At 31.9% G+C, this 16,685-nt stretch overlaps 1 protein-coding gene across 1 annotated transcript; it reads right to left on the minus strand.

Annotated features, from left to right (window-relative positions):
* LOC140063584 (uncharacterized) lies at window positions 1-14,784 on the minus strand. Its single transcript, XM_072109970.1, has 12 exons — window positions 14,664-14,784; window positions 13,276-13,382; window positions 12,976-13,119; window positions 12,594-12,746; window positions 10,131-10,298; window positions 8,477-8,572; window positions 7,021-7,218; window positions 5,018-5,182; window positions 4,183-4,309; window positions 3,331-3,473; window positions 1,347-1,485; window positions 1-972 (listed from the first exon to the last, which is right to left on the minus strand). Exons 1-12 carry the CDS (start codon window positions 14,668-14,670, stop codon window positions 854-856), a joined length of 1,566 nt encoding a protein of 521 aa, XP_071966071.1. The 5' UTR covers window positions 14,671-14,784; the 3' UTR covers window positions 1-853.
* Window positions 14,785-16,685: the final 1,901 nt, after the last annotated feature.

The raw sequence follows: 16,685 nt of genomic DNA on the forward strand, positions 1-16,685 counted from the left end.
TAAAATACAACCTTTATTTGTTTCTATAATAATAACATGTAAATGTTAACAAATGGATTCAGATACCATGTTTTTTTAAAATAAGCATTTTATATATATATATATACCAAAATATACCAAATATTTGATTTGTCCATATAATATACTTTGGAAAAAAACATGAAATGAGGCTGTATTAGAATTAAAACATTTGTTTAGCAGAAAATATATTGTACTCCACCTCTACTGTAATTACAGTATCATGAAAGAAGTTTACAATAATAGATTACTCAAAACTTGTTTGCCTATGTTACCATTTTTATATTCTCTTATTGCATAACACAATGTTTACAACACTTTATTGTTACAAAGTTGAAGAAACAATCATTCTAAATAAGATTATAATTATTTGTTTAAAATAGTTATAGTTCGTTTTTGGTTTATGGATGAAAATAAAAAAAAAATGTAATTGAATAATCTTCTATAATATCAAATTCATACACAATCATACATTTAATACTATTACATAATACAGTACTAGATTGTGTACCATCTCCCCTTCCCATTGCTCTTCTAAATGTACAAGAGTTTATGAGACTTTTCAATGGCAACCACCTCAATTTGTCACCAACTTCTTATGACCCTCTGTCCGAAACCCTGTTTTTTTATTGCTTCTCTTCTTGAATGCCAATTTTAATTAAACAAAAAAGCTCTGATTCATGCAAAATGTTTTTTAATTTGCCCATAAACAAATCTGACTCAAATTCAATGTCTCTTTGTATAATATTGATATTGACAGAAGTATTTATTGATATTGAATTAATTATTCTGGCTTCACATTGTCAATTGTGACCTTATTTCTGGAATCATTAGCTTACATGATACCACATTTGTCTTGAGATTTTGACCGTGATGATGTTTTGGTGTTACGCTTACTTTTTCGAAACGACAGAAACCTTCTTTCACTTTTTGGTTCAGCGGGAGTATGAGAAGCTGTTGAGTATAGAAAAAATTGTTGTATCTTAGTCAATTAATATTTTAGTTTAGTTTTTAGGAGAAGTTAGGTATTTTCTATATGATAACGTACAACATGAGGATGATCAGGTAACCCTCTAATTTAATCTAATTGAAATACCATAGAAGGAAATTGCAGAAAATTAATTAGAGTTATAGTATGCTGGAAAACAAACAAAAGTGAGTTGCAATGGTTAACAGTTAAAATAATCAACTACAGGGGGGTTTGAGTGCGAGGAAACTGACTGCATAACAAGGGAAGGACATATTATTAAATTTGCAATATCTAGTATGAGTCAATTGCAATAAACATTGTTAACTCAAGCTAAAATTCTTTTTTTTTTTAAACTTACCTCTACGAGAAAACATGTTGGTGTTCGTTCTGGCATTATATGACGACCATTTATCGTTCTCCTTGTTATACGTATATTGAATGCTACCTTTATCAAGACTTGGATCCCACCATGGCTGAGCAAGATATCTTTCACCCTCCTAAAGAAAGACAAAACAAATAAATATTGAAATGGCTGTGCAAGTCATAGCTTAGCTAAATTTTGGATGCTTCTTGAAATGAAATGTCATTTGGTTGCTTGTGTCGTTTTAACGTGTCAGTATACAAATGATTTTCGTAATTTCCAACTTAAAATGTTTTAAATTTATATTATAACATCTTTGCTATTGTTTGCTTGGTTAATTATTAAGTAATAGTTCTAAAGAATGGAAAAATAATATTGAATGTTGATGATGAACGGTAGAAATGAACATTCAGCATCTGATCCGTGTTTTAAAAAAAAATATTATATCCACAGCCAAAATTGGCTTAGCTTATCCTGTATAGCTTTCAACAAGGATTTAAGATGGATGCAGCGGATCAATTTAATCAAAGTTTAAAGATGTATTGTCCCTTGAAACACAAAAATTGAAGGTCAAAATATTCTAAATTTAAATTGGCCATATCAAAGTAATATTAAAGTTATTCACTATAAGTCGAAAATTCGAGCCAAAAACAACAAGTTTACGTAATTAACAGGTAAATTAATTTGATTATATTTCGTCTGGAAAATCGTCGCGAGCGAAAGTAAACAAAGATTTCAAACCATGAGTATGTATTATGCATATGCTAACTAGTCACAGTTGAGAAGGTGTTTTCACACTGATCACGGGGAAGTTTTATGATTGTGCATACAGAGTAGCCAAACAAGCGCGTTGAATTATGAGATGTTTTGATCGAAAAAACGTCTGTATTTCAGTTAAATGGGTTTTTTTTCGACTAATTTTTGGTGAAAGTTAACTATCTTACTAACTTAACTAAAACTATTATGATACTTCAAAATGACCCACTTTTTCGAAATCTTTAATACATCTTTAATTTAGATCTGCATACCTAGTGTATAAACAAAAAAATCAACATTTTTTATTCGTTGAATGTAATGGTACAACTAATAGCATGAGGGGAAAATGACGAAGGTTATATTTCAACAAGGCGAAGCCGAGAGATTTGAAGAGATATTTATGTACTAATTTCATTCAAAAAGGCATTTAAATAACTTTAGATCGTTTTTTAAGATTTTGATTAATTAATGGGAACATTTCTACAAGACGTGGAATCGTTGGGAAAAAACATAATTAGCCTAGATTAGTTTCAGCATAGAGATTCACTATAATATCTCTATGGTTTCAGTTGCCTGTTGAAGTTTGGTATTGCTGTCTTGCTGCCTAGTAGTACTAGTAGGCCTAGGCCTTTTAGTATTAGGCTAGGTCTAGGCGTTTTAGCCTTGCTAGGCCTAGACTTGTCTGGTCGTTTGTTGACATAATTAACACTAACAGTAGGTGCATTTATAAAATTCATACACATAATAATATCTAATACAATTATTAAAAACCAAATGTTACTGTTTTAATCAATGTGAATCAAATGTAGGAATTGGCTAGGCATATTTTTTAATTATTTGATTCAAATGACAGGAATCTATTTAGATGTTATATAAAACAAATAATGAATGTTTTATATTTGTATAATGGTACAAATAATGGCATTTAGTGGACGATGAAAGGTTATATATCAACTCGGCTGTTGTCTCGTTATAATATAACATAACCTTTCATTCACCTCATGCCATTATTTGTACAATTACTCATAAACATTCATTATTTGTATACTATTGCAAGTCATCTGACCCATAATCGTCCAATCAAATGATAGGAATTTATTTAGGTGTTATATAATAGAGAATATTTCATTCATTGAAAGATTCATTCATTACATAGCTTTCAATCTTTCTTTCACCTCATTAAATATTTTCCCCATTCAACTCTTATACATTAATTATTTTATACCTGTGTTTCTTTTTCTAAGGATGCTGCTGGCTTCTCCTCAAGCTTAACAAACATTGTACTGAGTTCGTCAGTCATTCTACCATCATTCTTTACTTCCTCACAATACGCTTGAAGTTGCTCATCTGACGACTCACGGTAGCAAACTGAAATCAATCAATAGTCAATATTATTATTATTTCACAATGCAGAATTATTTCATTTTGCAATTCTTTTTTGTTTAATTTTCATGTGGCGAAGCCACCTTTATTTACCACTTAAATAAACTAGAAAGCCACTCCGAGAGTGCATACCTCCGTCTACTGTAAAATTCTCCTACATAAGATTTCTCCAGGAAAATATATATACTGTATAAGTGTGTGTGCGAATTTGGTGTAATGGTTATGCAACCAGCCTTTCAACTAACAATAGTATCATTTGACTAACAATAGAGAAGCAACATGTTGCATACAAAACACAAATTGGGTTTGTTTAAATTTCTCTTTCGGAAGTAATTCCCAGGTTGCTAATTTTAGTTGACTACATATGAATTACTGTGTCTATTTATTCGTTCTTGTAAACGACATGTATTTTATAGTCTTGCAGTACGTACATTTTAAAATCGCCAGTTCTTTACACTAAAAAAAATACTGTGTATTCGAGAAACATCTAATTATATTTAAGTTACATATATTCTCTCATTCAGTTTTCAAAAAAGACTGCTGTAGTATGCAAAATTAATTACCTAATAGTAGATATTTCAAAACCTGAATACATTCTAAATATGTTTCCCATGTATCTATTAATTTTCTTACTATGGATTATGGGTACCATAGATTGACAATTATTTTCTTATTTTTATGGCTAAAATCTTACCTGCTAGGAACATGTCTGTTATATAACTAAACTGTGTAAATTTGAGATAGGTACCAGATGTCTTTTCTGCAAGTTCCTCATAAAACAAGTTTGATCCTGTATTATGCATAGCTTGGACACCATACACCTGATAAAAAATAGGTCAAAATATTAATGGCAACATACAGTATTGCAGGAAAAATCAGCATTCTATAATTCTTTAAAACTAAGCATGCACGTTAATAATTCATATTGCGTTATATAAAGATACTGTCCCTGTGTGTTATAAGGGCTATTAAAATGAAGAATATGGATCAGGTTTTTTTGCCATATAATATCAATTATTTACTTTTCAAAAATCAACCAAGAATTCAGTTGGGTACCATGTGAAACTGCCAGTATATTCTCTGGCTATGATTTTCCATCATATGGTTTAGGTTTAGGGTTCATGATTATTTAACAAAAACACAATTTCACAGATGAGAACACTCATACTGTACAATACAACAAGTCATGTTGATTATGCTTGCATAAAAATAGGTAAAAATGTTTTATAAATGCTAAATAAATATTAAATACTTTGACGATATCAATAAATATTTTTCAGATATAAAAATCCATAGGCATTTTGTGTTATAAGGTTATGTATTTTCTTTCTGTGTTTTCAACTATCCCTCTGGAATTGAATGCTTGTAATACTTGTTTATCCTAATAGGATAAAGAAGTATTAGTAACAAGACACAAAATTAAAATTTTTTAAAATAGCTGGATATATAATTTAAAGCTAAAATGCATGAATCGAATCAAAATTGTCTACCTGAAGTTGCCATAACAAATTAGTATTAGAAATGTTTACCTTGACATTCATATCTCTGAGTCTATAAAGTTCTGTATGCCAGTTAACACATTGATCTGTGTATGATGGAGGATGTGGTTTATCGTCGCCTATCATCACAAGGGCTCGGGCAGATCTCTCAGTCCAGCTTAGGTCTTGAGCTTTCTTTAACACCCACTCATAACACTAAAGAAAATAAAAAAAAACAATATTGTAAAAATGTATTAATACTTGATAATGACTTACTACATTTGGATACTAACACAAAAAGATCCTAACAATAGCAAGGGGTTATCCACCAAGTGCGGATAACCCCTTGCTATTGTTAGGATCTTTTTTTTTCTTATTCTTATTTCTTTCCCAAAATGTTGTTGCACATGTATCTCTAATTTTTGTGGAAATAAAAATTATTATAATAACTATAACAATAATCATTATAACAATAATTACAATAATTAAAAACAATAACTACTACAGTAGTAATGACTAAAATTTTTATTTTTTTAATTTTAAATGTAAATATGTATAATTATGTTTGTATGATGTAGTATGTTTAAGCGGATATTAGCCCTTGATGGCATTTGCAGCAATAAAGAAATTGAATTGAATCGTCAGAAGTTTGACTTTAAACTGTAGATGTGCAGGGAACTGTGTAATATGATGTTAAAGTTACGCAGATTTTATGGAATTTTATGGTTGCTCATAAATTCTCAGCACAAAATTATTCTTTAACGAAACTGTATTTCATAATATGAAGCAACTTTTGACATGATAAAAATGGCATGCTATGCAAAAAAATTATGCACACTTTAATAATTGTGTGCTAAAGAATAGGTAATTTAATGTAAATTTGTGCAAAAATATACCTATTTAGTTATAACTCGGACTCCTCAGGATGGCTTGTTACCCCAATTTTTTTTAATGTATTATGTAAGCTGATGAGTTGTAGATATGAATTGATGTAAAATTTGTACCGGATGTTCTGACGTACCCATATGGCCACTTGAATTTGAAAAACAGAATTTTTTTTCGCTTTAGTACTAGTTAATCCCATTTAATAGAGCGCACTGCGCTTATCCCATTTCACCCTAGATTTTAATATGTTAATTCTCAATCAATTCTCTTTCACATGCATCAACAAAATTTGAATTTTTCTTACGTCATCATATGAAAAAAAAATTAGAATAACGTGACCTACTTAATTTCATCTATACAGTATATTTCAATCTGTTGTAGCTCATCTGAATGAAAAGTGACCCACATTATTAAAACTTATTATGGAAGCTGTTGAATTGTAGATATGAATTCATATAAAAATTTTGTCTATCTGATGTCATGAAGTCATCATATGGCCAGTTGAATTCAAAAAGTCAGATTTTCATCTCTTTCGTAAAACACATTTAAAATAGCTCGCTTTTTCGAGTCCAAAATTCTACAAATTTTTATTAATGTAATTATTTAGATAATTATCTTCTAAAATTGCTATCTTTATATTACATTTTGATGTTGGCATCAAGTTAAGAATTGATTAAAAAATGGGTCTCGTAATTTGCTACACTGTATATAACATATATAGTGTATTCCGTAAATACTGTTATGTTTTATGACACAAAATAGGTACAATTCAACACTGTAAACATATTTAATTCATGTCATAAGATGGCATAATAATTGTCGGCGTTCATATAATGTATGTGGTGCATGTTGCGCTATCCCGAATTCGTCAGAGTGACGAGTTCAAATCTAGTTTTATTTGTAACTGTGAATAAAAATAAATGAGCTTATTATTAATGTTAGTTAATGGCTGTATCATGTACTTTCACATCTACAGTACATGTTCCTACTGTACCATTCACAGTATGATTTAGGGCACATAAAAATAATTTGAATGTGATTGATTCTCTGTTCCTACAATGAAATGAATGGTCAAATTGTCCATAGCCTAAGTCACAATGATGAGTGTTACAGACATCATTAGTTGCTGACCATAACAATTATATATCAAATTATAAACAATTAATAACCTCTGGGGAATCCCCACCACCTGTTGATGGGACATCATTAATGAATCGAATTAGCTCTTCACGATTGTCAGTCAGATCACACATCCTCAACACGTAATTATGATGGTCACAGTAATCACCATGCGCCATTATTCCGATCCTAATATTGGAAATGTCTCGTAGAAGACGACTTGTAGTTTCTTCAACTTTAGAACGAACCTATAGTATTAGAAAATACATAAAACAATAATAAGATAAGATGGATAAAACAATCAGTCAACATAATTACATCTATTATCTATTATAAACAGTAAAGATAGATATAAAGTTATTTTAATTATAATTTATTTTAGCATTAAAGGGTTCACCTCTAAACAACTATGATGCCGGTAATCTCATCTCAAGGATGATAGGTATGGAATGTACTTTAAAAAATTAAAAAACAAAATAAAACTTGATTTAATTCGTCCCTATGACGAATTATAGGTTATATACATTGATTTAAATAAAGATAATTGGTTCTTAAAATATATATATTGTTTGATGTTGTCAGAATCTTTAATTTATATTTATAATAATTATATGAAAGATATGATCTTGTTAACGCAATATTGTAGCCGGTATCACAATCCAATCAAAGATCCCTCTGTATATAATGTCATAAACCACCCTTTTTACATAATAATAAAGACATAAGTTGTTTTTTTTTTGTACTTTTTCATTATTTTTTCATTCTCAAGGTGAGACTTGATCTTTTGAATGCTATAGACACGAGCACAGACCCCCGAGCCATACACAATTGACTAAAAGATTCCTCTGTGTATTTACTATGCAGTAACCACAATATATTATTACATACCGCAATGAATCACATTTTTTTACTATTAAACAGTTTGTAAAATATAAAAATATGATATTATTAAAGAAAGGTTGTAATACAGAAATCGGGCAAAAAGAGTTCGTATTAACATTTAACGCGCGTGCAAAAATCTGCGCAGTCATGGCAATTTTTTAAACGCTTAAAATTGCCTGAACATACTCTAATGTCATCGAAAATAAATTTTGCCAATTTTGAAAATTTTAAATGCGCGTATGTATTGCCATATGATGAAATATGAGCTGAAATTTATGAGTACCAAATTTTGTTTAATTGTGATTCATGCTTGTGAAGATATGATTACAAATGTGATTTCGTTAAATCGCGCGTAAACATCATAATTTTTTATTGTGCACTGTGAAAACGACATCGATTTCTGACCATAAAGAAAATACTCTGAAAAATTGACTTAGCTAGATCAAACTGATATCAAGATAATTGATGGACAAAATAATGCTAAAAAAAGAATAAAGATTCTGACAGAATCAATAAGGTTATATGCATGATTGAATGCATATAACCGAATAAAGAGTATATATTGTATACTGTCTTGTCAATTGTAAAAAGTATACAATCGAATTTGAATAAACAATGACTGACCTGATCAAGGCATGCTGACATACTACCAGTGGTGTCAAAGGAGAACACAACTTCAACTTTTTTACCATCTTCCACAACAAAGCTACTCAAAAGCTCCTGTTCAGACAAAAAAAGCATGAAAAACCATCAGTTAAAGATACTGCTTAACACATCAACGGAATTCAAAAGGGGTTGTTATGGTTAAAAAGTAATTTTCAAACTTGCCTCTAATAATTACAATATTTAATTTTCGACAAGCAGTATTCAACTTCCTTGACAGAAAATGTCAGAAAAATGGAATAGAAACTTTGAATGCAGTGGGGATCTATTAAATCTATTAAGTTGCCATCATTTAAAAAGGTGCACATTTGCAACATCTTTGTAACGCTCTGTGCATGCAAAGAAATATATATTATATTCAAAGCAAGAACTGTTCAGTATGTATGGTGCAAGTATTTTTACAGCACCAACTATTACATTTTCTATGTATGTACTTTGGATAGGAAACTCCATATTTAGGATGGGGAACAAATTATTAAGCCCCAGACTCATTACAGATGCAGTTGCAGAAAATTAACTGGAATGTTCTTTTGCATGTTGTGAAGGGTGGGCGAATAACTTCTGATACCGATCATCTTAACCTGGATGTGTTAAATGTTCTACTATTTTCATGAGTTTTAAACAAATTTACCTACGGTTTCTAATATTTTTCCATTAAAATAATGCCTATTGAGCATTATTGTGACATAATATGAAGTTCCTAAATTGTTCAGATAGTACGCCATTAAAGCAGTTATAACATAGTATATGACGTCACTACTATATGACGTCATAGGTAAATCCAACCGTTAAGGAGATATGGGCTTCAAAATAGCAAATGGCGGCCATTTTGAATTTATGCCAATTAACCCACTTCCCAATGTCTGAATTTGGTAAACTTCGGAAATGAACCATATTTACCAGACAAAACAAAACAAAAAATTCTGTTGCAATTTCTTCTAGGTTCACCCTATTTTTTACTTATCTTTACTGGACTACTATGCTAGACAGAGAAATAAAATAGTGATTGAAATAAGAATAATGTGTATTAAAATTTGTAAGAATGGTTCTAGCAGTGGTGGATAAAGTAGATCAAACTGTAAGAATGGTTCTAGCAGTGGTGGATAAAGTAGATCAAACTGTAAGAATGGTTCTAGCAGTGGTGGATAAAGTAGATCAAACTGTAAGAATGGTTCTAGCAGTGGTGGATAAAGTAGATCAAACTGTAAGAATGGTTCTAGCAGTGGTGGATAAAGTAGATCAAACTGTAAGAATGGTTCTAGCAGTGGTGGATAAAGTCGATCAAACTGTCATCTCTTGATGTATCAAGGACCTCTAGCTGTGGCGGATAAAGTCGATCAAACTGTCATCTCTTGATGTATCAAGGACCTCAGGCCTTTTACTATTTTCTCAGTGTAGGCATCATTGCCAATTGTTAAGACTTCCATTCAAATCTTATTTATAATTACTAATGATACTCCACCTGCTCTGTACTGATTGTGTGAAGATAGGGATCTTGTCATCAAAACTTAATAGGGATTATGTATTGGGATTATTAAAAGTACTATTCTATTTTAAGCAAAGGATAATTTAAGACCAATTAGGAACTCTGTTAACTTTAAGACTTTAAACTTACTTGAAGAGCGGCTTCATCTAGTTTTTCCTCAAGTTCATCATCTTTTTTGGGTGTTGCTGCTGCTTCTTCTACTCGTTCAACAACTTTCACTTTAAGCAATGATTCCTCATCTAATCCCACTGAAGATGCTGTTAATGTATGCTTTCCTATTATCTTCTTACCATTCAACTTCATAATAGAAAACATTATTACAAGGCCAGGTTTGGAAAAGGTAAACAATTATGATTGTTAAAAAATGAAAACAACTGTAAGTGTTGTTGTTTTCTTCATGTCCAAACAAATTGCTCATGAAATCTTTTAAAACAATCAAATAAAAACTGTAAGACTGTCAACTGACAGTCTATTTAGAGCCTTTCCCAGAATAATAGTTTAGGCCAAAATAAAAAATTTTTTTTTTTTCCGATCAAGACGCCCGGGTGGATTTTTTTCCAGAAAAAAACAAAATTCTACCCACAAACATTGTTTTGTTCGGGATTTCCCAAATCATCAGATAGCGTAGTTTAGTAGGAGGACTGTCTACGTCTTTTTGTATTTTATTTATTACGTGTATTAACGATCCATATAAATAATAGGGCACGATGTTTAACATTTACCATTCTGTGTTGACTGTTTCATTTTAAGTTTAAAACAATGCGATTAAAAAAAGCAAGTGATAAGCCAACCAAGGTATAACAACAGCAAGCTCCATAGCTAGCAGCCAACGGAGAAAACATGATACAAAACCAATTTATTTGTACTGTATGCCTTACTCAACAACTATTCACACAAAACACAGCAGAGCTGCGCCTTTGTATACAACGTCTTCTGCGCGAAAAAAAAATTAATAAAAAAAAAAATTGCCAGCCTGGACTGAAACTTTTTGGGCAAAATCGGCAGGAAACAACATTTTTTTTTAGGTTGGCCTCATAGTTTATTTTATTTGTCCAAAGGAAATTCATGTTTCATTTTCGGCAGGAAATTGCTCAAAATTAGTCAAAGGTTTGTAACACAGAAAAAGACAATAATACCCTTTTTATACTATCGACTGAGAGAGGAACACGAGTTGAACTCGGAGGCAATTTCCATTAGCCAAAAAAACTGCGAGATGAACTCGAGTTGCGCCCATTTACACTACATCGATCACCCCGGTGCTGTCAATCAAATCACTATTGCAATCGCACACGTGGAACTTAACTGACTATGGTTTAAACTTTTAAACACTGGAACATATCGACAAATCTCATATAAAAACATAATAATCCGAATTTACACAAAATTTATTTAATTTTGAATATAGTCCAGTGTTATATTTTTTTTGTGGCTATTAAGATTATCATTTATTATTTTAAAAATTAGGGCCTAACAATTATTTTTCTTTTTAAAATGACTGCATTTCCGCCTTGTAGACTGTACGTACATTAAATAGGCCTTAAATTGTTAGGTTGGCGTAAAAATAGGGTAGGTACGGTAAGTATTTAAAATAAAAAATGTATTTGTTAATTAGCATAACAATGTATCAATGAAGGAAAATTATTATATGGTATATTTCAGTTCCTAAAAAAGATATCATTTTCATCCATTGAGACGTCAGTATTATATTTATTTTTCCCTTTTTCAATAATTAGGAATACATAGAATCGGCCAGGGTAGAGTAGTTACACCAATATTACATTATTTTAGGCTTTCTGGTAAGGTAGAATGCACACGAACAATTTCAATATTTTCAGCAGAAAAGAAAAGTCACAAATTTGTTTGTGCCTTTAAAAGAAAATAACGAACAGCACAATATATCGTACAATTATTGTTTTAAGCAAAAAAGGTGTATTTTAAGCAAAAAACCTATTTTGTTTGCATAATGTATTGTATTTCTGTGACAACATGTTAGATTTTCAAGTCAATGACCTTTAACAGCTCGGTGTTGAACCACAAAAACCGTTTAAACTTCGTGTCTCCGGTGTAGATTCGACTACACCGGAGAAGGTACACCGGAGAACATTCAGCTTCGTTTCACCCCGGGGAGAGCACACCGGGGTGGTTGGATTTTTCCATTTACACCAGTCAATAAAAACCACAACACCGGAGTTTAGCGGCCCGGTGTACTAACAACTGCGGGGTTACACCGCTGTTACGGTGATAAGTGTAAAAGGGGTATTACATTTAAAATATACAACAGAGCTACAAAATTACTCTGATGAACAATGATTAAAAAGCCTGAATATGGAATAAAAGAATTAAGGAAACATTTTGTTCTACCTCAAGCTCCTCAATCGCCTTCCAGATCTAATAACCATTGATTACTATGGAGTGGATGCTTTTACATTTTAAAAACCAAGTAGACCTGCACAATTTTTTTTTGATAACCAAAACCTTATAATCAGTGGAAATCAGCCAATCAAATGTTGAACCTTATACAAATAATTCCAATTTTGTGAACTAAATTGCCACATTTTTGTGTTTAAGTCATAATGAATTGTTACAACTGACCTTCATTTCTATATTACTTGATGAATCAACTTCCAGTCTTTCTGTCAACATATCCTTCACATCCTGAATGGTGCTAATATTTTCAATGCCCAATGGGAAAGTATAACCACATTCTTTCTCAATATAAATATTGTATTTTTTTATTGAAACAACCTTTAAAAAAATATAGAAAAGCAATATAAAATGTTGAGGTCTTGGGACCATGAAAACAGTAAACCATTTTACAAAAAAAAAGCTAATAAATAGATAATTTCAAATAATTATTTCATTTTAAATTCTTCGATCATAAAAATAATCAAAATGGAAATGAAAAAGGGCCATATTAATTGCAATAGCTAGCATTAAAGGTTCACTTTTCAGGGTCTGTAAAATAAAAACTTACCTCTGCTTTTAAAACAGTTTCAGGTCTAACTCCAAGAAAGCTAAGGGTATGAAATCGGTTTAAAATCTTGCCAGTGTATTTAATAATTATCTGCTTTGTTGAAACCTTTTCCTCTTCAGCAACCTTTTTACATACATCTTCAATCTGGAAATGTGAAATTGTACATTTAAAAAATGTATAGATTATATCGCTTTTTAAACTTGGTAAATCTGTGCATTCGAAAATTACTACACTTTTATACTATAAAATATAATATTTTGCGCAGTTTTATAGTATAATTATATTTTTTAATGAACTTACAGTTTTATGAGATGGTAACTGAAAATTAGATGTTCGTCCTGATTTTGGAAGCTTCACATTTACGTCAAGTTGCCCAGATCTTGCACATGCCTCTTTTGAAGTGATGCCTGTTGGGTGCAATTGCAAAAAAAAATGTTATATACAGTATAACTATTCTGTGACAATTTTGTAGGATGTTTTTTTGGCACTGTGATTTTATAGAAACGAACAAATTCAACATGGAGTATGCGAATGTATGTCTGAGAAAAATGACACCAATTTAAAGGATTTATTTGTGATTATCTTCATAAAAGTGCTATCCACAATAAAATACATTTGGACATGAAATACAAGGAAGTGCGAAACAGCAGTAGTATAAGGCCCCATTTAAACATACAGTATGATTGTTAATAAATAATATTTCAAACATCTAAAAAATTAAGAATTTATTGATTTTATCCCACCGAACATGGGCCAGAACCATCCCACATTCATGGAGGTTACTAATCTATGCCCAGTAGGGCCCGGTATCACCAAGTAGGTGCCTGGTATTTCCTGGTTGGGTTAAATAATCAACAAGCGTCGCGTTCGCGACACGAACTGAGTTGATGCATACATGGCGTCACAAATGTATAGTATTGCGTCAACTAGTATGTCTCGCTTTTTTTAGGCTCTGTCCCGTCCAACCCTTGAATTGTCCCACCTTCAAAATATTTCATGAAAAAAAATTACGAAATAATATTTTGAAAAATACCAAATGCCAAATTATTAGCATTTGGTGAATTTATATGAACTGAAGTATAGACTACACAACGATTATGATTATTACGACTAACGAAAGTAGGCCTAGGTTCCTTATCATTTATCAATCATCTGCGGTTCATGCATGCAAGACTTCGGTGGTGGCCGGCCTCGCGTAACTTCCAGTTAGAGATCAGGGAACACAGCAGACAGATGGATGCGGTTGGATTGTTTACACATCCGGTTAGCGAACCTAGCGCAATTAATTTTGTAAATTGAATACTGTCTGCAATCCGATCGTACTAAAATTGTGGTTTTATTGAACTGGAAATGTTATTAGAAATCTATATATATCATATTTCGTTAAATTAACACTTTAAATTGACAGGTCTTGGTATTTATTTAGGAGGACCCTACATACAGTACCTACCAGATCCAGTACGTAGATGTTAGGCCCCTGGTAGGCCTAGTACCACTAGGCTAGTGGGCTAGTTAGTGTTAGGCCTATATTATATATAGTTATTATAGCGTAGGCCTACTATGCCTAGCTAGCTAGCTACTATAGTCTAGCTAGGTAGCCCTAGCTAGGCCTACCTAACTAGCAAGGCCTACCTAAAGGCTAGGCTAGGCCTTGACAGACAGAAAGTCAGCGAATAAAAGTAACTTACCTAACATGTTTATGTAGATTTATGTTATGTAGACCTCTGGGCCTACTCTTTAACTGTATAGATTGAGAAAGTGTTGTGGTTAACACGATTTTATACATTACTACAGGAGGTAAATGACAGTCACGACTGAAAATAAACAGTTTATATACTGATTACGAAATGAGCTATTTTTAACAGCCAATCATTGCATGCTAGCTGGTTGGGTGGTTGTTGAATTGCCAGCAACAAAGATCTTATATACTAAAGATAGGACACTCTCGGAATTTTACGTGCGATTTATGTAACACACATGGAGCTCATTTTATAGGGCGCCCTCTCGCTCAAACGAGTAGATTTATGGATCAGATATGTCTACTGTATTGTAACTGAATACTCAATTTTTTTCATCACAATAATTGCGGTAATGTGCGATTAAATTATAATAAATTATTTCCTGTACTTTGTATATCTCTATTTGTTTTAATTACTGAATATTGTTGTTATTATTGAATGTTTATCATCATCCTCAAAATCATCATCTAGGAGTAATCATCACTCACATCACTACTACTTATTTATGCGAGTCGGTCCCTCTGGTATTAACACTAAGCGCATCATATTCCGTTTTTGTTCTTGATATGTTCTTCCTTTTTATCCAGCAGCAAAACAGTACAGATTAGGAAAATATAGTAGTCAAATAGTGTGTTATAAACAATTAAAAAAGAACAACAAGTCACTTTTTGAAAATCACTACTTCGACTATTATTTTTATTGCAGTAATTTTTAGGAATATATTTATAAACAATCATAGGCTTAAGCCTACAGTCATGACATGAAACAGATTATGATAGTCAATTCTGAGACAATTCATACTAGGACTACTGCATTATGTACCCATCATTCGCCATGACATTCATTTGTTATTATAATTTATTTAAAACCTGAGATAGCAATTAGTTATGTTATAGTAGTCTCAGTTTAAAATTAACTCAATAACTATTGCAAAATGATGCACGGGCCACCCAGAGGAAATATAAAAAATGTAGAAACATTGAAATAAAATCATCATATTTACAATTATTCAATCATCATACCAAACCGTCGTAATGATCATCATTTCTAGCCGATAATGCACAGACCGAGGCGCGTACAGACCTCCTACAACTTTATGGCATACCTCATAAATGTGATACTTTAATTAATTTTTCACTCTTCTTCTTATCACTGATTATGTCTCTGTTGAAGAATTTAACAGCATAGAATATGCGTAGGTTTACGTACGTTTCAATTAGCAATGTTTCAATTGCTGGTGAACAAACATTCAACTTCATAAAATGTGTTAGGAACTAGCTGATTTGGGTCTTCCGGTTTTCGATTGGTTTCTCGCATCGCACTGTTACAGATATCGCAATTGTACTTTACACTTGCTTTCTTGACGACGTAACCGGCTACATATACTAAAGTATTTAGCTGAGTCATCTCAAAGTCTTCTAAGCAGCAGTTGTCGTCAGTGGTGGCATCGTTGTCTTCTTGATCGGCAACATGATGCGATGATGATGATGATGATTGGGCCATCATTATTGCATCAATTCCATCTAGCTGTCGATCAGTGTTTTCTACTAGGCAATTCGAATTCCCTGACGGAATTAACATCCTGTTGCACATAACTTCCTTCAGGGAGGCTCTAAATTCATCTGCCATCGGGTAATAGCGATGACCCCCTCTCCCTCTGACAATAGAAAATAAGTTCTCAAGGCAATCTTGATTTAGTCTGCCTGTGAGTATAAACTTAAAGGCGTGATTGTTGATTAATCAGTATTTGAGATTCTTCGAAATGAATATTGCACAAGTGGCAATTACGGTGTAAATAGGAACTTGGTTTCCTTCTCAAATCCGCGCGTCGTGTGTTCTGGGCCCATTTTGCACACCTGTAAATTAATAATTGTCTAGTGAGTTTTTGCTTTATCATAATTAACGTTTACGTATACAATTATAGGACGTCTACGTGCATGCTAATTGATTTTCAAATTGGTTAGGGCCTAA

The sequence above is a fragment of the Antedon mediterranea genome, chromosome 1 (assembly GCF_964355755.1).
Source record: "Antedon mediterranea chromosome 1, ecAntMedi1.1, whole genome shotgun sequence".
NCBI lineage: Eukaryota > Metazoa > Echinodermata > Crinoidea > Comatulida > Antedonidae > Antedon > Antedon mediterranea.